The sequence below is a fragment of the Oryza brachyantha genome, chromosome 3, assembly GCF_000231095.2.
Source record: "Oryza brachyantha chromosome 3, ObraRS2, whole genome shotgun sequence".
Classification (NCBI taxonomy): domain Eukaryota; kingdom Viridiplantae; phylum Streptophyta; class Magnoliopsida; order Poales; family Poaceae; genus Oryza; species Oryza brachyantha.
In genome coordinates, this window is record NC_023165.2 from 25940717 (window position 1) to 25964500 (window position 23784).

The window sequence follows — 23784 nt, forward strand, 5'->3', positions numbered from 1 at the left end:
ATGAGGCGTTCGCTTTGATCAGGAAAAAAAAGAGAGAGTTAGTACCCCACAAGCAGCTGCTGCTGCTGCTGCTTTATGAATAGCAACGTAGCACATACACACAAGAACATGGGGCCCAAAGCCAATGCGATTTCGACTGTAAATGCTGAAAGAGCATACACAGAAATGCAAATGCTGAGCTTGAATTTTGCTGAAAGAGCATTTTTTCCAGGTATCATGAGGTATCAGTGTTTTCTATGTAAAATTTAATACCTTGTAGTATCTAAGATAATAAGAAATATTAAATTTTACGTAGAAAATAGTGATACCTCTTGGTTGGAGATACTAAGCCAATGCGATCTCGACACCACTTAGCTTGGAGATCTGATCCCTACACAGAAATGCAAATGCTAAGCTTGAAGTTTGCTGAGAATGGTTCAGGTGCTATGCTTGTTTACAGTATGTGGACAGATTCAAGCAGTGACTGATCTTTCATGTCAGACTTCAGAATGCAGAAATTCACCCCTGCTGTGTGTTTTCGATCGAATATCATTCTTCTGAAAATGACGCTCGATCCTGAATGCGCAAGTGGTTAGACAGAATTTAGTCTCTTGTAATTAGGTGAACCGTACGCATTGACTGCACGGTGGTCACACGAAAGTGGAACAGGCTTTGGCTGGATTTCCCGGCAATTATCAACTGTGATGAAATGGGAAAATTTTGCACTGCCCTTTACCGAGTTGCTGAATATAAAAATATAGCTGGGCCTAAATGGTTGGACCGGGCCATCACCAAGGCTGGACTTTTTGGGACTATAACTTGATTGACTTGCCCACCAAGTTTAGGCCATGGACTACTGGGCTTTTAAAAATGTTTAGCATTTCAAATCTTGCTGTGTTTGAGTGGTTACGTGCGGCATCAACTTTTTGTTTAAAATAAACATATATTTTATTAGTGATCTAAAAGTAAATATTAAAAAATAATTTATAAATAAAATTATTATATACATGTTTTTTATGATCTAAAGGTAAATATTAAAAATAACTATAACAGAGATTCTAAAATTTAAGTCTTATATGTTATTCCATTATATGTTATTCCGTTATAAGTATAAGTGAAAAGATAGCGGCTTTGTTTCTCATTAAACATAAAGTGCTTTACAGCTCAAAACGAAAGAGAGCTTACTAATTAAAAACTATTTCATGGATATGTTAAGCGGATGATAGTACACGGACGATGCATAGGAAATCTTGGAATATTTCCTCAAGTCGCCACGTTTTTTTCTTACGTAAAAGAAACTCTCTCTCGAAGCTGACTTGGCTACGTAACATTTGTTCATTTATTTTCTCGGGAGTGATCATTTATCAAACAGTTCACGCGTGGCGTGTCATCGTTGTTGGACAACTGGGCAAATATATCATTTTATTATCTAAACACCTTGTAATTTACTACGCTTAATATGTACGTAATCATCAAATGGCGCCATAAAACTGAGTTAATTAACTTATGTGTTCAATTAGCCATCCTATAAGAACAAGGTAAGACCTTACACTGCCGCGTTCTTCCGAATTGGTAATTAGACTAGATTCTCTCATTTTTCGAGTGTGTTTGTTTCTTTACATGCTTTCCGAACAGTTAAACGATACATTTTTTTAAAAAAAAATCTTATATAGGAAAGTTTCTAAGAATCATAAGAATCCACTTACAAATTTGTATACTTAATAATTAATTATTAATTTATTGTTATATTTTTGTGCCGGTTACTTAGAGCATGACTAATAATATAACCAACAAGTTGGTTATAAGAATCTTTATAGCCTTTCTCAGCACAACCATATAGTCTCCTATCATACTTGCTATTAAAGTTATTTTCCCATCCTTGAGGAGATACTATAAGGTATCACTTTTTTCTATATAAAATTTGATATCTTTAGTACCTAAGGTATCAGGAGATACCAAATTTTACATAGAAAATAGTGGTATCTCTTGGTACCTTTTTAAGCATGATAAAATTGTTCTTGCTATTAACATCCAGAGAACCGGGCCGTGGTACCGGTAGTTAGTACGTCTCAGTTGGACAGATACTATAGCAAAGCCACGTAGCTGCCTCTCGATCAGGATAGTTGCTTTGTTCATGTAGAAAAAAGCTATTACAGGATTGGGTCAAAATAACGCCCGAACGACCATGAAGCCAACCCAGCAGAAGCATCATGGATCATTACAATCTCACAGGAAGCATCTTATAGTTTATGCCCCTGCAATAGATTTGAAAGATGTTTCTTTCTGACACCATTTTAACGATAGAAAAAATTGCAGTTAAGCCTCTTGATGACAGTCATGTGACAGTGGACTAATGTGTTAGTCTATCATAACAACACTATCATCTTGCTAGCTGGGTGATGAAAAGGACGTGCATTTCAAAACTGACCATAATTACCATTGAATATTAATTTGATAGCCATAGATAAAACTCTGTACAAAGATTTTACAAATGTTAAACTTTGGTGTTACAGTGACTAGCCCTCATTTGTTCTCTGTGTGTATTATTTTACATGCAAACAGCCAACAACGTGTATGTATCCTTATTGCGACAACACATATATCTGATACAAATTACTTTCACATCCGGTTTAAGTCCTACGTTTGATATGTTTCATTTATGCGATTATTGTCGTGATAATTATGATTGTGGGTCAACCCATCGGGGTACAATAACGTTTTGCTACGGTTTCATTGTGAAAATATCTTGAGAATTTAATTTTTTTTAAGAAAAATATTGGGGGGAATCAAAATTTATGTGTTGATATATAGCAATATATCATGCATTTTCATACCAAAACATCAATTATTGATATTCAAAAAACCACCGTGATTATTGTCTCAGATGAATTGATTATTGTCACTGTTAAAGAAGCCATGGTAATCGCATAATATTATGTGGTTTGACCACCCAAACTGTGATGGTATGGTTCAATTTTTTGAATTCAAATTTGTGTGATTTCTCTGTCATTATCGGGGACAATCGTACTACAATGCCCACGGTTTCGGTAGTCAAAATTATAGGTGGAATCCTGCATCTGATAATTGCATCAATCTCCTTCGGTGAATATTTTCAAAATAAATACGTTGTGTTCAATATGTTTACTCGATAAATCGGATTTTCAGTAGATTTAGTCATAAAAAAGAAATCGGCGCGCTAGCGACATAAACATGATATCTATAAATCAGGTTGCAATTTAGAACACCATAATGTCCAATTAATTCCCATTTTGACATAAAGCAGTGAAAACATCGCTATTCTCAGACTGTCCAGAAGTGTGTGAGGTGTGAGCATCAAGCAACTTCGGCAGAGGGCCACACTGGATGACAAGAAATTGATCAGTTATTGCACAAATTCAGTCGATGACATGAGCACCAACCGATCATTCAACGTTCTTTCCATCAAGGATAAATAAAATTCCTCAAGAAGCATCTATATGCATGGTAGAATCAGTCTAAGAGTGGACAAAAACACACGTACAAATACAACAATAACATAGCTCTCGATGGTTCAATAATGTCAACTTTCTCCTCTCTAATTTTCTCCTCTTTCCACACTGCGACAAAATCTTGCACATAACTCATCTTTTGGGTTGGGGTTAGGGTGATAACCCAAAATTTAAAATTTTAACATTAAATTTGAAATGATTTTAAGTTTTTTTCACCGAGTTTTATTTTTTCGGTTTTGGCTTTTAGATAGATACGAACGTGTATATAAGAATTTTATTCATAAATTATTTTTTATTTATAAATATGTCGTTTGATTTTTTCATCAATAACGCTAAAAACGAGGTGATGCATCAAATATATATGTCCCGTGAAACGAGTTCTTCCCGCAGCCTATCCCAACTATCGATTCAACGAGATGGCGAGGCCGTCGTCGTGGTGGATGGCGCTGCTCGTCGCCGCCGCCGTGGCGCAGCTCGGCGCGTCGGACCTGAGCAAGGACTACTACAACAGCACCTGCCCCGACGTCGAGAGCATCGTGCTCGGCGTCGTGAAGGACAAGATGCAGGCCACCATCCGGACCATCGGCTCCACCGTCCGCCTCTTCTTCCACGACTGCTTCGTCGATGTACAGAAACCACGCCGACACTGATGATCACCTTGTTTAGTTGGCGGTCTTGATGGCAGCCATGGCGATCGATTGACGTGTGTGTGTTGGCGTGGCGCGGCGTGGCGTGCAGGGTTGCGACGGCTCGGTGCTGATCCAGTCGACGCCGGGGAACACGGCGGAGAGGGACGCCCCCGACAACCTCTCCCTGGCGTTCGAGGGGTTCGAGACGGTGAGGAGCGCCAAGGCCGCCGTTGAGGCCCAGTGCCCCGGCCAGGTCTCCTGCGCCGACGTGCTCGCCATCGCGGCGCGCGACGCCATCGCCCTGGTACTTACGTGCCACATAACACAACCACTATAGTTGCACCACTGCACTATCACTATGCTAAAACTGGGCACGCACGCTGCGACATTCGTGCAGAGTGGCGGGCCCTTCTTCCCGGTGGAGCTGGGCAGGCTGGACGGCATGCGCTCCAGCGCCAGCAACGTCGCCGGCAAGCTGCCGCAGCCGAACCACACCCTCACCCAGCTCGTCGCCATCTTCAAAGCCAACGGCCTCAACATGTCCGACATGGTCGCTCTCTCAGGCAAGACGGAAAACTTTAGCTGACACACATCTCACCTTGAAATGTTTCGACGGCCGGCCGACGACGGCTCAACGTGCGTGACCGATCGATGCATGCAGCGGCGCACAGCGTCGGGCTGGCTCACTGCAGCAAGTTCTCGGACCGGCTGTACCGGTACGACCCGCCGTCGCAGCCGACGGACCCGACGCTGAACCCCAAGTACGCGGCGTTCCTCAAGGGGAAGTGCCCCGACGGCGGGCAGGACAACCTGGTGCTCATGGACCAGGCCACGCCGGCGCTGTTCGACAACCAGTACTACCGGAACCTGCAGGACGGCGGCGGCCTGCTCGCCTCCGACGAGCTGCTCTACACCGACAACCGCACGCGGCCCATGGTGGACTCGCTGGCGGCCAGCACGCCGGACTTCTACAAGGCCTTCGCCGACGCCATCGTCAAGCTCGGCCGCCTCGGGGTCAAGTCCGGCGGCAAGGGCAACATCCGCAAGCAGTGTGACGTCTTCAATTGAGAAATGGACGTACGACTACCATTTGAAGCTCTGCATGCCGATGGTGCACGTGTACGTACACACGATGAACTGAAAATGTGTACGTTGACACGTATGACGTATATATATATACGTTCATTCCAAAGGAGGAGTATGGTTTAGTGATTCGTTGGGTTTGCCAGTTTTCTGTTTGTACATCGATCGACCGATCGGTCTTGTCTAATTCGTTGTGTTAAGTATGTCTTTTCTGCACCCAATTTGGATTCAATGAAATATCAAGGGCTTCTTCGGATCATAGGAATTTTACAAAAATTTCAGAGAAAACAGTTCAATTTCTCTAAAATTCCCGCAGAATTTCTCCAAACCGAAGACGCCCTAAATAAATATATACTACGGTGTCAACAAAAACAGTTTTTGATGTGTGATAATATAATAAATCTAGAACAGTTGCTTGGATGGAACTGCAGGGCAGTTAGTGATGGATTCCTTACTATTCTCAATCTCAAGCAGCATCCTCTGAGGCTCTGAGTCTGACGAATTCTTGTGCAATCACCATATTCTCCGTGCTGATATTTCTGATAAATTATTGGTGCGTCTGGAATTCGCCAATCTACAGATCAATTATTGGTTTAAGAAGTCGACATAAGACGCGGTACAATTTCGTCATGGTGAAAACCAAGTTCAACTCTTCTGCTAGTCAGCTACTCCTGTAGTCTTGTCAGTGACTTACTTGCATGATTACCGCTGCAAGTCTAGTTAATTTCATAATACAAATCAAGGGCACGGTTACGATACATTATAGCAGCGATAGCGGCAGCAAAATTTTAATAGATCTATATATTTTTATAAGTATACTAAATATTTTATTTGAAACTTTTATAATATATATTTAGCAATTCATTTATTTTAACATTATATATGATACATAAATGTATCCCATTGTTATATATTATAGTTCTAATTTACACCTATAAACTTATACTGCACATACTATCGTACGGCTGATATAGTATAATAAAATCGCTACAGATCAAACAACGACCCCCAAAGTCTTCCGCTTTAATACAGATCATTTTGAGAATTTATACAATGTAACTATCAGGAAATTAAGTTCAGAAGGGATTTGATTGGTGAAAAATTGTCTAACTGGAGAAATTTGAAAGATATTTGTTCTAAGTGGAAGTTAAACAGTTAAGAGGACAACTTGGCAAAGAATGGTGCCTTTTCTGCTAAATCTTTCTATACAGCTCTGAAACTGCAAAGTTACACAACCGTGTTTAAATTACCTCTGAAAATAAAAGTTTGTCAAGTTAACAGCGAGAGGTCGCATTCTCACAAAAGATAATCTCTATAAGAGGGGTTGAACGAAAGGAACTAAAAAATGTCAGTTTCGTTCACATGATGAGACAACTTGAGTTTCCTCACTCCAAATAGGGATACAAAATTCCAATATGGATAAAAAACTCTCTCTTAAGTAGTATATGCTGAATGAAAAATGAGTAGTTAACAATTTAACATAAATTAATAAAACATGGTTGAGTGTGATATGGATAATATTTTAGAGTACAAACAGATGAGCGCTTTTAAGGTGCTTCATCCTACCTTCGTAGGGCAAGAGCACTAGTAAATCGTAGCCATGGTTGTTGCTATCATTTTTACATCAAAAAATGTATTTGTATGTCTTAATTAATGAGGGAAAAAAAGTAGGGATGGAAAGTAACAATGCATGTATGCTAATTCCTTCCTAAAATTAATTATGCATGGATGACATTAAGGACAATAAATTTCACAACATTCAGCTTATTATTAATGGTTTTGCATGTCAATTTGAATTGCTGAACTTATAATCTGGATATTCAAATAAATATGTTTCAAATATATATGGGTTCTTCAGCATTTATAATATAGTTTTAAATTACAAATCATTTATTTTTGCATATCCGAATTTGAGCTGTTGTCAAATTTAAAATTTTAACATCAGAGTTTGTGATAATTTTTAAATATGATTAAGAAAAACGGTATGTAATTATTTCTTTAGTATAAATAAGGTTTTTTAGTTCATAATTTAAAATTTAAAATTTAAAAGATAGTACATGAAATCATGTTAATAGTTACCAGCATATCCAAAGTGATGTTTGTAGTGGCATGCAGAAGGTTTTCTTATTATGAGGTCTTACCTCCGTTGAAGTAAGAAATGAAATGTATAATGAATGGTCAAAAATAAATTTGGAGTACACTAAAAAATGTTCTAAGATAGATGAAGGAGGGATCTTTTTAATGACCATGTAAATAAAGATACAATGGACCAAATTGCGATGAGTTGTTGGATATGCCCCAGTAAGTGTGTCAGATGATTCCTTTTGTTAGGGGTTGTTTAGCTTGCAAAATTTTTTTTGCAAAAACATCATATCAAAATTTTAAACACACATTTAAAGTATTAAACTTAGTCTAATTAGAAAACAAAATTCAGATTCCGCCTGGAAACCGCGAGATGAATCTTTTGAATCTAATTAATCCGTCATTAGCACATGTTGGTTACTGTAGCACTTATGGCTAATCACGTCCTAATTAGACTCAAAAGATTCGTCTCACTATTTCCTTCGTAACTGTGTAATTAGTTTTAATGTTTATATATATTTAATGCTTCATTTAGATGTCCAAAGATTTGATGTGATGTTTTTGAGAAAAAATTTTGAGAACTAAACAGCCCCTTAGCTAGACGAAGGCTGAAGAATCATTGTCAGTTTTTGTGTTTTGCCAAGCTGGTACAATGGCCAGACATTTGGCAGTTTCAGGCTGTTAGTTTTGGTGCTTTGTCATTTTAGGCCGAGAAGGTTGCTCTGAAGTTGCCCGGTTATTCTCTGCAGCTACGGGGATGCGATGGCATCCTCGCCAGCTGAAAAAAAAAACAGAGTATTGTTTTTCTTTTTCCCTTCTTTTTTTTCCTTTCTTTTGCTGTTTGTCAAAATCTGTAATTCTGGACATTTCTAATAGATAGAGATGGGAGGGTCTCAACCCTCTTTCTCAAAAAAAAAAAAGAAAAAAACCTGCTGCTTCAACAAATAAACATAGCTCCAAAAGACCAAAAACAAAAACAAAAAAAAAATGCAGAACCACCACGACAGTTTTCGGACAAACGCATGGCGACACTAGCAACGGGCAATACATCTAGGCGACGGTTTTACGTTGCAAAAAAGATGTGATCTTTCTCGAGTAAACGACGCACGCGCGTCTCAGAAAAAGTGAAAGACAAATCGTTAGTGCCGTGTCAGACATGGCGCTCCCCGTCCAACTCCTCCAAGTCCACCATGGCAACAAATTTCTGAAGCCGCCCACGCGAATACCCGAATATACGGTGCTTTGCTACGCCCCCTCCTGCAGCTTAACAATCCAGGAGGGAATTGACGTCCCAACCGAACCGTCGAAGTCGCCTCGCTCCGTTTCATTGTTTTCATTATCTCGTCCCGTGCTGGATAACTTCCACGGCCGGCCACATCGCTGCAACGATCAGAATCCGTGATGTGTAAGCTGTCTACTTCAGTTTGAGCAACTTGAGTTTCCTAATTGATCAACTGCCGAAACTGTTGCTGCTCTCCTGCTCATGAGCAGGAGTATTTCATTTTGCACGTCGTTTTCTTTTGATAATAGAGATATGGATTTCTTTGTCTATTTGTCAGGGCTCTTGATGTCACGATGAAAAAAAGGCCCGTTTGTAAAACCGTTGGCCGGCCCATGTACAGTTGGGAGATTTGCAGAAGGAAAAACAACAACTTGATAATATGCTGACATGATGGAGAAAGAAAACGGCCTGGAAAGCATTGAGCCGTGGGGGCGCGGGGAGCGGATTAGCATGTTTGACGTCGCTCTCGGATATCAAAAGGATGTCATGTCAATCTTTCTCGCCATTTGGCAGCTACATCAAAGGTCTTTTAAATCTATACTGTGTGGATCACTCGGCTAAGGCCTTGTTTAGATCGTAAAAAAATTTTATAAAAACATCACGTCAAAACTTTAAACACACATTTGAAGTATTAAACATAATATAATTACAAAACAAATTTTAGATTTTGCCTGGAAACCGCGAGACAAAATCTTTTGAGCCTAATTAATTCATCATTAGCGCATGTTGGTTACTGTAGCACTTATGGCTAATCACGTACTAATTAGGCTCAAAAATTCGTCTCACGATTTCTCACATAATTGTACAATTAGTTTTTCATTTTGTCTACGTTTAATATTCTATTTATGTGTTCAAAGATTCGATGTGATATTTTTGGGTGAAAATTTTTGGGAACTAAACAACCCCTAATTTGAACATCATGTTCCCCGAAGAGTGCAAATCGAGCTGATAAATATATTTAACTGGTTTATTTTACCGTGCTTGAGAAGTATCTCGAGACACCAAAAAATTAGGTAAAATTTTTAGTAACTTAAGATATATTTATCTTAAAATACTAAATTTTTATGCTGAAAAATATGGTATCCCGGGATATTTTTTCAAGAAAAGTAAAAAAAAAACTCTATTATTTAACTGGAGTACTACTGGCCAACGGTTGCTGCCGATCGAGTGGTGACATTGTGATAGCTGATAAGCTGCCAGTAGGAAGAAACAGAGCAACTCTTTGAGGTGATTGAAGCGCTGATGAGTGTTGAGGAGCACGCGCCATGACACCAATAATACATGCCTCCTTTTCGGATGTCTAACAGCACTTGTTGCCATCTAGAATCTTAAACGACGGTAGTAGTACGTGTTTAGAGTAGCTGGTGCTCGCCGTTGCCAATAATACAACCGTAACAAACCTGCTCCGGGACACATGCATGAAGAACAAACAACTCACCATTCTTGGCCGCATTTGCCTTTCCAGAGGGGCAGGGCAGGGCAGAGCAGAACGAAACGAAACAGAAGCTACCATCCGCTGCGTCGAGCTTCGCATCGGCTATATATCGAGTGTACAGTTGTGCACGAAACTTCAACGTGCCTTTGCTTTGACCGGTGCCGGCACCCATACATACGTTGCGTGATACATGTGCCTTCATCACCCAGCTCATCACATGTGCATCTACCCTCTCCCTCTGCTCCTAAATTCAAGTGCTTCTAAACTCCTGAATTTTAAACCAAGTTTCACCCAGATCAGTTCCAACGCACTAACAGTAGCCTAAATTCACTTAAAAAAAATCTACACGAAATGGCTCAAATCACGTACAGAATTTTACTAAACTCGCTGCAATTAAGATCCCCGCTACTCGTGCCGGCGTTGCTGCCGCCTGCCCGAGCCGGAAGTTTTCAATGCGCGGAGCATATGCAGCTGCGCACCAACCGCGCCATGTGGGGGCGGGGGGCGGCCGCTGTTACGCATGTTGGCAACGCGCGCGAGCCGTGAGCCGAAGCCAAGCCGCCCCCGGATAGAACACGCGCATGTGGCGACGTGGGGCGGGGGCCTGCACGTCGCTTCTAGATCCCCCTCTCCCCTCGCCTCGCCTCGCCGTGACATGATCGGCGTGCATCCACCGCACGCACGCATCTCGGTGCGGCGCGCGCCGCCACGCTAACCACCGCGGCGAGTCAATCCACCCCACACTCCGAGGAGACTTGGCTTCTACATCACTCGACCATAATAACTACGCTACCAGACACTCAGGTGACTCAGCCTCGCGCCCCAACTCGCGCACGCTCCGCGGCGTCCTCGTCGTCTCCGGCTTCTTCTTCTTCTACTGCTGCTGCTGCTGCTGCCGCCGCCGCGCCGGAGATTGGGTGGGTGAGCGGCTGGGACGGGATGGGCGGCGGGGTTAGGATTCTGGTGGCGTTCTTGGCGCTCGCGGTCGCCGGGTACGGTGTGACGCGCTGCGCGGCGCAGCTCCGGCAGGACTACTACGCCGCCGTGTGCCCCGACGTGGAGAGCATCGTGCGCGCCGCGGTGTCCAAGAAGGTGCAGGAGACGCCCGTCACCGTCGGCGCCACCGTCCGCCTCTTCTTCCACGACTGCTTCGTCGAGGTTCGCTGGCTGAACACTGACACAGAGCCCCATCGGTTAGATTCCCTCAGCGATTTGTTCACTTGAGCTCAGGAGAATCTGGTGTGAATGTGGCTGCAGGGCTGCGACGCGTCGGTGATCGTGGTGTCGTCGGGGAACAACACGGCGGAGAAGGACCACCCGAACAACCTCTCCCTCGCCGGCGACGGCTTCGACACGGTGATCAAGGCCAAGGCGGCCGTCGACGCCGTGCCGCAGTGCACCAACCAGGTCTCCTGCGCGGACATCCTGGTCATGGCCACCCGAGACGTCATTGCGCTGGTACGTGCACACAACCTGACACACACACAAATCCTCGACAAATCAGGCTCCTTTCCGTCGAGATCCTGGAAAGTTTCCGAGCTTTCGGAAGATCCCCCTTGTAAAGCCACATTGAAAAAGCTCTGTTTTTTTTGGGGTGATGGCTCGCGTAGGCTGGCGGACCGTCGTATGCAGTGGAGCTCGGCAGGCTGGACGGGCTGAGCTCGACGGCGACCAGCGTCGACGGGAAGCTGCCGCCGCCGTCGTTCAACCTGGACCAGTTGACGTCGCTGTTCGCCGCGAACAACCTGTCCCAGACCGACATGATAGCTTTATCCGGTAAGCAATAATTAAACAGTTATCAACAGTAACCGCTGTCCAAAAATAATTTACTCCACTTTAGCTGCTGTTCACTGTACTAGCTAGTGGAACGCAAAGTACAAAAACTAGTATTCCATGTGATTTATTTCATTATCTTTGAAGCAAAGGGCCCCAAATCCAACGCTCAACTGTGCAATTAAAGGCAGAATTTTGTGTGGGCTCAGGAGAATTCCTGGACAGTACAAAATGTTTAATCGTTGTAGCAGATTATTTGAGTAAACAACTTCATCATAGTGAGCGAAAACATTGGACGAGTGACGCTGTAGCTAGCTGATTATTCGGTGCTAGTACTTAAACTAGATCTAAGAGGAGTCAATGTGGAGACTGTCTGGATGCCGTTGCTTGCACGTGAAAAAGGGTCAGCCTTGTATTATTGTAGAGTGGTACCAGAAACCCTGATGGCAGGTTGCTGCTGAGGGAGCGTCCTGCTCCTTAATTTCGACCATTTTTTTAATCAGCAAACTGTGTAAACTATGGGCCAGCCAAATGAGCTGGCAAAACAGGAAAAGGAAAACCTCTGAGATCGGTGCCACGTAGTAGAACGAGCGGCGGAATAGAAGAGAAGCAAATTCAGGGTTCTCTTGAAAACGCATGAACTGTCGTCCTGCCAACTAGCCGTCCACTTTGCTCAGTGTTTTTGGTAGTTTTATATCTTCATATCATCAATGATGAACGTTCTAACCTTCTTTTAGTTCATTGTTACTGATCTAGTAGGACTGTAATTCTTCCGTTTTTTCGTAGTAGCACAGGCCAAAATAGGAATCAACAGGTATGGGAAAACTGCATGTGTTTGTCTGACCCCGTGTCCCATGTCCACCTTGGAAGGATGGATCATAACTTCACAAGATTCATAGCTAGTGGCCAGTAGCTGTGAGATCATACAGTATTTTGTCCACGCTTCTGAAGATCTGTGCAGAATTCTGACGGAAACACTAAAAAAAACTGTTTTTTTTTATATAATCTGCAGCGGCGCACACGGTGGGGTTCGCGCACTGCGGCACATTCGCGAGCCGGATCCAGCCGGCGGCGGTGGACCCAACGATGGACGCCGGGTACGCGTCGCAGCTGCAGGCGGCGTGCCCCGCCGGCGTGGACCCGAACATCGCGCTGGAGCTCGACCCGGTGACGCCGCACGCCTTCGACAACCAGTACTTCGTCAACCTGCAGAAGGGGATGGGCCTCTTCACCTCCGACCAGGTGCTCTACTCCGACGACCGGTCGCGCCCCACCGTCGACGCCTGGGCGGCCAACAGCTCCGACTTCGAGCTGGCCTTCGTCGCCGCCATGACCAACCTCGGCCGCGTCGGCGTCAAGACCGACCCGTCGCAGGGGAACATCCGCCGCGACTGCGCGGTGCTCAACTGACGACACCGACATGGTCGGTATACGAGGAAGGGGCGGCGGCGCGTGCGGATCTCCCAACTGTTCATAGTTAGCTGCAGCCTGCAGCGCTTGAGTTTCTGAAAGAAAAATATATACTACTATAGTAGCTTTTTAGAGCACAAGTTTTAATCAGTCGATCAGAAGGTTATATGAGAATTTGATAGTGGTGAAATTAATTACCTAGGCTAAATGTATTACTTTTTTTTTGTGTTTTTGACTATCGGAGCAAGATTAGTTATTCAGATATGTTGTCATTTTCATCTGCATGGCTGCATGTGTATGGATTTTGGGTCCATGGATCTTGTTTTCGACGGTGACTGAAAATAAAATCAAGACAGAGCGCAGTCTTGATCCAGACAGGCGAAACGTGCAGGAGAACGGAAATGCAGAAATATAATTAGTCAGCTGCAGTGTTCTATCTGCAGAATTAGTACCTGGAATGTTGGATACACCAAAGCGTGCACTGTTGGACACTCATCAGAAAGTGACTTGAATACACGTTATGGTGTAAATCAAGACGTACTGGGCTGCAACGAATTCAAGATCTTAACGGGACGCGGAAAATAACGCATTTTCTGAATCCACTAGCTCCTTGCTGAACAGGTTACACGGGCTATAAGATTATGGCCTTAACTTAGCATCAACAAACCAATACTCCACCTGTCTCTAAATATAACTATTTTTAGAGCTAGGTATAAAAATTAAGAAATATGTGGGAATGACCGAAGAAATATTATGATTAGTTGAGAAAAGTTCCTTCCAAAAAAATTTAGTTGAGAAATAAGTATATGTAAGAAAATTAAATAAATAATTATTATGATTGGTTCAAACTATAAGATAGAAGGAGAAATAGGGTAAATGATAGGCGTTAGAAATAATTTCATTTTAACACTGATTACATCCATGATCCATGTGTCAGTAACATTCAGTCCAGCAGAATAAAACCAGTAACGTTCAGCCTTAAGGCATTATTCTATGCCGGCTTTAACATGACATCCACGATTCCACGTTGGCATACACCAAGACCTAAACATCGATGAGGCCGGCCAGTTAACTATTGTCATGGTGGCAAGGGCAACAAAAAGAACAGAAAGGTAGAAGAAAAGAGCCACAAAAGGTCACAGACATGATGGATACTCAGATATAATAACCACAAAAAATGAACAAGCAAAGGACATTTCGTCACTTCAGTGGGCACCCAACTGGTTGCAAACTTGGTTAATTCATCATGCAAATCAGTTTGATCGTCAGAAACCAGTTTATGCGTTAACCCATGTGTCTCGATTTCCGTGGGCCTCTAAAATTCTGATTTCTGAAAGCCTGCCTTCTACCAGTCCTCTTCAGCCCTGACCCTGATACCCAAAGTGGTTTAATAGTGGATAAGCACTCCCATTTCAGGCGATTAAAGTATCAAGTGGTGCGCCGCTAGTAGCAGCAGAATACTGATATCCACATGTACAAACGTATCTTCATAACTTCAGATATCTGGGAATCTTTTACCACAGCGTCAGTCGTCACTCGTCAGAGTCACAATTGTAACTGAATCCCAAGCGATTACACTATGTTGATCATTCGACCTCGTCTTTTTTATTTTATAAATTTAAATATTTAACCTTAAATTTAAAGTTTATTTTACGGTATTTTTATCGCAACTTATTTTTCAGTCTTGACTCACGTGTATAAATGTTTTATTAACTAATTATTTTTCGTTTGCAAATATGCCGTGAACAATAACCCCCGTTGATGCGGTTCGTGATTGGACATACAAGCAAGCGCTCTCGTGGCACACATTCGCCGATTACAAAGAGGAAATCAGATCAGGATGATGAGTTGTACTCCGTGGTGGTGAAATGCATCGGTACGTAGTGATTACCCGGCAGCCAGGATGATGAACATGAAGAAGTTGATGTAGTATCCAATCTCGCGAGTGGGGCGTGACTGTTTGGAGACGCATAAAGCGGCCGGGCACCTTTCCGAAGCGCGGACGCTACCGCACGCGCACGACGCCGGACGGAGATGGCGTGACGCCGACACGGACATGCATGGTGCGTCCAAGATGGACGCACCGAGGCGCCGTCAGGCATCCGTGCAGCTAGCTGTGGTCGTTTACCCTGGGAGAGATGCAACCGGTGCCAGTCGGCTCGATGCCCAACTTTGTCGTACTCCTTCCTTTACGCGTTATAAGTTTTTTTAAAAAATTTAATATATATATCTTATCTATATTTATTAGCATATATATAAATCTAGATAAATTTTTTTAAAAAAATCTTATAATATAAAATGAGGGAATACATACCATGACAGACCAGCGTCGCAGTACGGCACGACACCGGCAGAAACAGTGCCTGCCATGTACCGATGTACGTTCACATCGGCGACGGCGACAGCGACGCCGGAGAGCGACCCACCCGATCGATCGGCGCAAGTGGGACAGCCGATCGACTGACCGCGCAGCCGACGCACTCACGTCTCACGGGCACGGAAAGGGTTCATGCATGAAAGCTGTCAAAGGTAAAAAAAGGATACATCGTCTAGTGCAGGGCTTGTGATGGAATCGGTTTAGCGATCAGAAATTTTCCATAATTAGGGGGGAGATATGTGCCCTCATTTCTTTTAGCACATAGGAAAAATGTTAAATAATACGGGTTAATAACCATCTAATGGTCACAATCTACTAGTACTAGAAGATCCATGGTATCTCAATGGGGTCATGAGATGGTATTGTGCCCACAGTTTATTATTCCTAGGTCGCCCTAGTGATCTACGGAGTAGTTACATGAAACTGTGACCGGTCATGATTAGTTTCCAAACCGAACATAGATAGGCTGATTAAAAAGTGGCTAGCTCTTCGCCCTGTCTCGTCAAGTCGGCTACCATGATGAGAAATGCGTCTTGCAATCCCTTTCTATTTTTGTTTTGGTATATCGATGAAATAGCCTCGTGTGTGTATATAGTCAGACCATTTTAAAATGTAGCTATTTAAAATAAGATTAAATTCACACTATAACTATAAATATAGACATGCTCTATGTCTAGATTAATTGTTTTAGTATGGATCAAATCTTATTCTATTCTTGTAAACAGCTCTTATTTGTCTGAAAAAAGTACGTACCCCTGGTTCAAATTTGAACTAAACACTACAATTATCATGAGACCGAGCCACTGAGGATATATATTTTAAAACCGAGGGTATGATGCAGCCGTCATGGCGTACTAATAAAAGGTGAGTGAAAGCAAAAACGAGCTCGTTAGTCTGACGGCTGAAGAGACATCTGATGTTGCAAACATGAGTCGACCACCAGCGAGCTGAGCACTAGCTGAAAAGGCACTCCCACATTGCGGCACGCTGGTGGCATATTTCTGCAATGGGGGCGGTGGTGATGTCCCCCGGAACTTCTTCCCAGTGGATGAAGTGCGTGCATGCTTTCGATTAGAGTAATTTTATCATCCATGAGAAGATACCAAGAGATATACTGTTTTCTATATAAAATTTGGTATCTTTTGATATCTTAAGTACTATAACATATCAAATTTTATATAAATGGGTGGCGCCTGTACGATGAGTAGTATAGTATGTGTAAAGAAAAATTAACAAACAATTGTTACTCCTGTTTGTCAAACTGGTTGGTTTATATATTGGCGAAGATCAAGGGCAAGTATTCATGTAGGGTCTTGGCCGAGGCATGAAACGGTTTCTTCGGATTGATACGGGTAGTTATTAATAACCGCCCGCACGCTACGTGTTTACCGGGCGCCATCGCATTCACGCCACGGCCACGGCAGTAAAGTCAAAAGGCACGCACGCACGCATGTGAGTTTTTTGATAGATGTAACGCACCCATCGACCGATGAATCGTGAAGAGATCACGAAACGATGCTGATCTCCACCGGTCTGGACTCTGACAGGGACGAAAAGGCCAACTCGAAACCAAACTTGGCTTCGAACGTGCAGCGATTTTCTCGCTCTGATACACGGAGCAGTTAACCAACCAGCTCACGCCGAGCCGTCCGATCCCTCACGCGGGAGGACCGAAATCGCGCGGAAGCCGGGGGACAGCGACACCTGCAGCACAGCTGCGCGCTGCGACTGGCTGCCTGCAGCCGCAGCCGCGGGCAGCGTCGCGTCGCGCGCGGCTTGCTCGCGCGTCCAAATCAGCGGATGACGACGCCGCGCCGACGGATCGGGGGCGCGCGGCCGCTCTTTTCTCCTCCTGTCCTCCTGATGATCGCACGCGCATATCCCTACCTAGCTAGCCCGGCTCGTCTGTCTCCCCGCGCTCTCGCTCTCGCTATAAAAGCTCGTGGCCACGGGTGAAACCTGGTCGCGGCTCTGTTGCAACCAAAGCACAAACTAGCCAGCAACAGGAGCTTCTTGGCTGAGGAGTGACCGAGCGAGTAAGAAGGCAAGATGTGCATGGACCGAGCTGCCGTGCCGGTGAAGAGGGTCTGGCTCGGCATCGCCGCTCGCCTCGGCCTCCGGCGAACCAGCGGTACGTATACGTACTTCTTTCCTCCGTCCGTCTTGCCTCGTATCTATCGGGAGCTGTGTTTCTGATGGATGGAGGATGGATGGACTGTGCTTTGTGGTGTCGCAGGGCTGAGAAAGCTGAAGAAGGAGGTGAGGACGTGCGAGTACCACGACGTGCACGTCATGTGGGAGATGCTGCGGACGACGGACGCGCCGCTGCCGATGGCGGAGAAGGAGGCAGCCGCCGCCGCGGCCGTCGCGGCGGCCGCCGGCGCCAGGAGGAGGAAGGCGGCGTGGAGACGGTTCCTCTACTACTGCTGCGCGTTCTAAGCTAGCCTCAGGGGATCGATCAAGATCACCAAAGATGATCAAAGACTGCTTGGTTTCTGGCCTCTCGCCGCCTCGGTTCTTCCCAGCTCGGACTCGATCTCGTCGGCTCCCGGCGAGCTTCGAAGGAAGCTCTTCGCGCTCTTGATTCGATCGAGGCTGTCCCGGCGAAGTTTGCTCAGACCAATCGTCCAGGCAAGAGGCGGCGAACCAGAACGAAATGGTACATACGCAGAGGCTGCATGCGAGCGAACTTACAGTAATAAGTATAGAGACAGAAATGATGATCAATTCATCGCGAGTCGATCATCAATCGAGATGTAAAAAGTCAATAAAAACACTTTGGTTTTGATCTATGTCAGTGAAAAAAAAAGATCTCCTCATCACCAGAGGATCTTTGTCAGTGAAGGGATCTTCCACGTTCTCCCAGCTTTTGCATAGGTTGCTTCTCCTATTGAAAACCTCGTTGACTAGAGCTGTACAGGTGTACCTGGGGATACTATAGCTCGAGTACAACTGGAAACATCGGAATGGTGCGTGCGAGCTGCCGAGGAAGACGAAAGAGCACACCTGTTTTTCTTCTCCGCGAGAAGAGGAAGAAAAAAAAAAAGGCAGAGAGAGTGTGTGTGGCGATCGCTAACCTTCGGAGTTGACGTACTCATGCCGTTTAGGTCTCAGAATGAAAACGCTAGCTGGTGGTGTTCTTACTTAGAAGCGACAGCAACTTCAGCTTTAACTTGAGCTGGTTTATGGCAAATCCGCGGAGCTGAAGACTGTCTGGATCCGACGGAAAGAGAGCTGTAATCAAGTGAGAGAAAAAAATGTTCAAAACTATTATGAACAGTAGCATAAACTGGCCTCAAGTTTCAGACGAAAGTCTCTACGATTCGCCGATGGATGAGATAGCCATACGAATCAACATTTTTTCATGTAAGACTAGTGATAGGAATGTGAACGGCTTTCTGAAGCCTTTTATAGTTTGGAATTGACTTGCAGCATTTTTCTGTTTTTGGATTAGCCAGCCAGCAATGTACTTTTGGAATCGTTTTCATTGCACGGTATTATATCAAAGAAATGTTCGATTTGTTCTCAAATTCCTGTAGAAAAGAAAAGGGCAAATCTCAAAGCATTTTCCATGCTCATTTGAGTTCAGAAAAGGAATAAACCTCATGCATGGAAGCAACACCTTGGCAATAATGCTTGTGCACATGTCATTTATGCACCACAAAATTTTAGGGAGGAAAAATAAGGAATCTTTTGCCATATTGATTGGATGGAGACATTCGTTCCGAGCATTTTTAAACTATATATTCAGAGATCCGAATATAAAATGTAGTGTGCAAAAAGACAAGTTATATGCTTGTCCCCCAGTCCAAATCAAAGTTCAGAATTGGCTCTGGTCCCTCGTACCAGATAAAGAAGAACTGTCTGACTCCGGCTTCGTAGAAACCCATAATATTGGTATTTTGATAAGCCTGTGATGAAATAAAGAGCACAAAAAGAAGAACCATAGTTCAGCAGAAAATAGAACAAACATGCTTGTTCTGCAAGGGAAGACTAATATATTCCTTGTGCATGTTCTTGGTACCCTTTGCAGCCATAGTTAACTATTTACTTGTTTAGTTTTTTTTTTAACTCAGTTAGAACTTGACAGGATAAACAGGAACACCCAAATGGTAATGAGACAATTATATGGGACATGACTGCCTTCTGAATGCAACTGCAGAATAACTAGACTCAGCATTGCAGTAATTTCTCACTTGGATTAAAAATTTGACAAGAGAGGGTAAAACTTGGTACAATCACTTGTAGTAATTTAGTCTAATTATCTAAATAGGATTGGAATGGTAAAACTTGGTACCCTTGCAATATTACAAGCACTTGGGTAGGGGGCCAACCAAGTTAGCCCTAGAGAAACTCCAACCCTGAATGCTTACATTGTCAGATGAATATAACTAGTCTAAGTTCAGATGCGACTGGAAGTAAAAGTATAATTAGAGACACCGCAAGGTTGCGCAGTTCCACCCAGGGCCATGTAAAAAATGCAGACCAAACGGACAGCTGCAGACCAAGTTAAAAAAGTCCAACTCAGTTCCTTTTACTGAATATTGTGCCACGAAGGGTACAGGAAGGAGCAAAGTACATCACAGATTTGATCATTTGAACAGCAGAGCAAAATTGCAGTTTACTGAATACCATAAACCCATAGTCCATGAGCTTCAACTTTCAGGGGATAGCATAGACCTGAAAAATATCACAGAAGCATGCTAACATCCAGTGGAGACTTGGGGGTCAGGGAGGTCTTGGAACTTTATTCACCAATCCTCAGATCAATTCCAAGCAAAATTCCTGCTTTGAGAGGGCAGCTTGTATTATGACAAACTCAAAGAGAGAAGAGACAATTGAGAGTACATAAAAACACAAAATCATCAAATTATAGCGTCTAAAAACTGCAATTCACATACCAAGAGAATATAACAAAAAAGTTTCACTAGTGAAGCTATGCTTCCATTAATTTATTGAACTTACCCGATAGAGCTCCGGCTGTGCTTGATGTGAATCACCCCCACATGGTTGGCCCAGACATAGCTAGTTCAACTACATGCCCTGTAAACAGAAAGATCGGCAAGAGATGAAATGACAAACGGGATCTTACTATCTCAGTCTTTTACAGTCTATCAGTCACTACAATGTAATGGGAAATAGTAGTTAGGATGAGCAATTGTCTACAATTAAACACAAAGCAAAAGACTTCAATAAATTTGAGCCAAATCGCCCCCACAGAGCCAAATTGATATTCTAGTCTACTAGCCAGAATATGGAAGAGGAATCTACTGACAGGTGGGCAGATATCAACACAAATTAGCAGGGCTGCAAATTAGTTAGAAATGCAAAAGCATGTACCATAAATTATCATATAGTACCCTAATGCAATTTAGAAAAGTTGTATCCAGGCACAAGAGAGATTGATGTCCAAGACCAAAAGAAGTTAATATATTATTCAATAGGCCAACTTGCACCCTGATTACAAGCAGTAGTTGCCATAATCTGAATACAATGTACAGGAGCAATGAAAATATATAACTCTTATGATCACTGCAAAAAATTATTGCAACTCAATTTGAAACAAGGAAAAATATGCTCTATTACAACATCACATAGAAACCCTAGAAGCGCTATCAGAATACCATGTGTTACATGCCAAGCCTATAACTGTTTATCAACAAGTTGCTCAATTTGATCCACTACATCAAGCAGCTCTGTTGAATCTCTCCTTTATACTGACAGTCCTCAATTTTCAAGGAAGAACTTATGCTACATTTGTCCATTACAGCCCCAATTGGTCGCTTGTTTCAACTTTGCTTGCTCGTGAGTGAAGCAGTCCTCGGATTTGCATCCCTGTTGGCCCAAAGCTCCGTTTACTTCAGTGATGATATTTTTCAACAAACTGCATCTCTTTTGAAAGGTGCATCAATAACAGGGTAATCAGGCTTATTCACCAAACGACATTGCCTGTATCTTTTCGAGCTGTGTAGACCAATTGGTTCCAAGCAAACGTGGATCAGATTCCACAGCAACAGCAATATCTTGTACTGTTGTACAACCACGATTGGCTTGTTGCAAGCCATCTGTCCTAGCGGGAAACATCACATTGCCTTTGCTGACTCTTCTACCGCTGGACCTTACCCTGGACAATTCCATGCATGGTTTAATTAACCTCCGCAAAAACTCATCTAACCCCCGATTTAAAACTTCAATACCCTGCACTGTCACTCCAATGCCATCACTCTCCAACCGGCGCTGCAAACCCTTGAACAAAGAACCCGTATCCAGCAGATGGCCAGAATCATAACATGAAACCATCGGATCATCCAACTTCCGTGTCCTCACACCATAGCATTGCTTAGTTGAAATCCCCAATGGGGCAGTTATTGGGCTTCGGCTCTGAACACACGGGGCAGACCTAACCTGCTCCACCTCCTCTCCATCCTCCACCGAGAACACCTTGCCGACCACCGCCCGCTCCCTCGCAAAGTCACCATCGCCCGAATCCACCACAGCACCTACATTCCCCGCGTTCGGCAGCGCGACGCCGACGCACTGCCCGCTCGGAGCCGTGGTCGTCCCCGACTGCCCCGTCACCGCCTGGCGGCTCGGCGGGGGCACCCCGGACAGCGCATTGCTGATGATCCCCCTAATCAAGGCGTTGTGCAGCGCGATGTTCTCCCTCCCGATGGTGGCGTAGCACAGCTTATCGAACTCCACCTTGGTGAGCTTCAGATTCAGCAGCCTGGTGAGGTGCATGAAGTACTGGCCAGCCCGCTGCCGCCCCAGCCGCTTCACCAGCCGCTGCTTCAGCTCGGCGATGTCGACGCGGGCCATCTTGCGGGAGGTCGCCATCTCCTCCTCCACCGTCCTCCCCGCCGGAATGCGGCCCCGCGATCCCGAACCCTAGCAGCCGCAAGAGCGCGGATGTCCGGATCCAATTAGCGAGCAGACACCAGCAGAAAAGGCACGGGGCGAGTATCTAGCCCGCATAGACAGTTGCGATTCCAGCGATACTTACTCCGCGCGGCGAAATTGGAAGGGGAATTTGGGGGGATTTCGTCGCTAGGGTTTCGCCGGCGCTGTGCGATCGGGGTGGGGGAGGGAGGGGGAGAGAGGGGGGAGTGGGGAACGGGAGGGGGAGGAAGACCGGGTGCACGGCGAGTCGTGGGCGGGTTGGAGTGTCAGAGAGAGAGAGAAGAGTGTGTGTATGGTGTATGGTGTCGGGTGCAGGAGAGGGGGGTGCGGCGTGTGCTGGTTCTTGGTTGGTCGTGTTCGGGCTCAGGATTGGAACGGCGGCGCCGGTCAACTGCACGTGCAGATTTGAGGTGTGATTTTGATAGCTGACGCCAGCCAGCTTCACAGATAATGATCCGAGGCGATGGTCGCTTCAGTTCTTACCCCATTCTGGGATGTTTGTATCCTGGAACACATGGAATTTGGACACTTATTATAACAACTAGGAAACATATATTATTAATAAAACTCTTCTATAATGTTGACTAATTTGCGAGACAAATCTAATGAGTCTAATTAATACATGATTAGCCTCTGTGATGCTACAGTAAATATTTGCTAATTATGGATTAATTAGGCTTAAAAAATTTGTCTCGCGGATTATAGTATTTTTTTATTAATCTATGTTCAATACTTCAAATTATGTCTAAATATACCATGTGACATGTATCTGAACAACCTCTATCTATTGGGCTTTACCACGAAGGATGCCGACATTTTCTCCGTTATATAGTAATTTGGCTTCCATGCATAAAGTTTTAGTTAAAATGACAAGTTATTTTGGAATGGATGAAGTTTTACTTAAAATGATAAGTTATTTTGAAACGGATAAAGTAACAGGGCATATGGTGTTTAATCAGGAGAATGAGCACAAAGTTTTCAATTAGAAGAGGATATCAATGTTACGCGGAGTGGTTTATGGTTACTGTGCTACTTACTAGCTAAACCATACCCTTCCAAAATGGTTCATCGTGTCTTCGTATAAAAACGATTCTAATTCTTCAACTTATGACACTTGGAACGGGTGGCACTAGGAGAAATTTATAAAATGAAATCAAGTAAATATATATTCTAAAATATAAATATTTCTACTATTTAAATCTTGTATTAAAATATAGTTATTTCTAAGATTATTCACGGAACTAATTATTCATTAGTTACTTTCTATTTAACATTCCTAGTGTATCCCACCTACCCGAATAACCTCACACATTCCTCATTTATTAACAGACATTATAGCATTTTTT

The 23784-nt window shown here is 43.9% G+C and overlaps 4 protein-coding genes across 4 annotated transcripts; 3 read left to right on the top strand and 1 right to left on the bottom strand.

Annotated features, from left to right (window-relative positions):
* The first annotated feature begins 3868 nt into the window (after positions 1 to 3868).
* Positions 3869 to 5423, top strand: LOC102708699 (peroxidase 51-like). Its single transcript, XM_006650572.3, has 4 exons — positions 3869 to 4093; positions 4206 to 4400; positions 4494 to 4659; positions 4758 to 5423. Exons 1-4 carry the CDS (start codon positions 3884 to 3886, stop codon positions 5162 to 5164), a joined length of 978 nt encoding a protein of 325 aa, XP_006650635.3. The 5' UTR covers positions 3869 to 3883; the 3' UTR covers positions 5165 to 5423.
* A 5078-nt stretch (positions 5424 to 10501) lies between these two features.
* On the top strand, positions 10502 to 13362 carry LOC107303826 (peroxidase 51-like). The gene is made up of 4 exons (XM_015834718.2): positions 10502 to 11136; positions 11236 to 11436; positions 11589 to 11754; positions 12764 to 13362. Exons 1-4 carry the CDS (start codon positions 10918 to 10920, stop codon positions 13159 to 13161), a joined length of 984 nt encoding a protein of 327 aa, XP_015690204.2. The 5' UTR covers positions 10502 to 10917; the 3' UTR covers positions 13162 to 13362.
* Positions 13363 to 17513: 4151 nt separating this feature from the next.
* LOC102699299 lies at positions 17514 to 19023 on the top strand. Its single transcript, XM_040522445.1, has 2 exons — positions 17514 to 17669; positions 17775 to 19023. Exons 1-2 carry the CDS (start codon positions 17588 to 17590, stop codon positions 17975 to 17977), a joined length of 285 nt encoding a protein of 94 aa, XP_040378379.1. The 5' UTR covers positions 17514 to 17587; the 3' UTR covers positions 17978 to 19023.
* A 1923-nt stretch (positions 19024 to 20946) lies between these two features.
* Positions 20947 to 22621, bottom strand: LOC102709259. Its single transcript, XM_006650574.3, has 2 exons — positions 22542 to 22621; positions 20947 to 22426 (listed from the first exon to the last, which is right to left on the bottom strand). Exon 2 carries the CDS (start codon positions 22373 to 22375, stop codon positions 21467 to 21469), a length of 909 nt encoding a protein of 302 aa, XP_006650637.1. The 5' UTR covers positions 22376 to 22426; positions 22542 to 22621; the 3' UTR covers positions 20947 to 21466.
* Positions 22622 to 23784: the final 1163 nt, after the last annotated feature.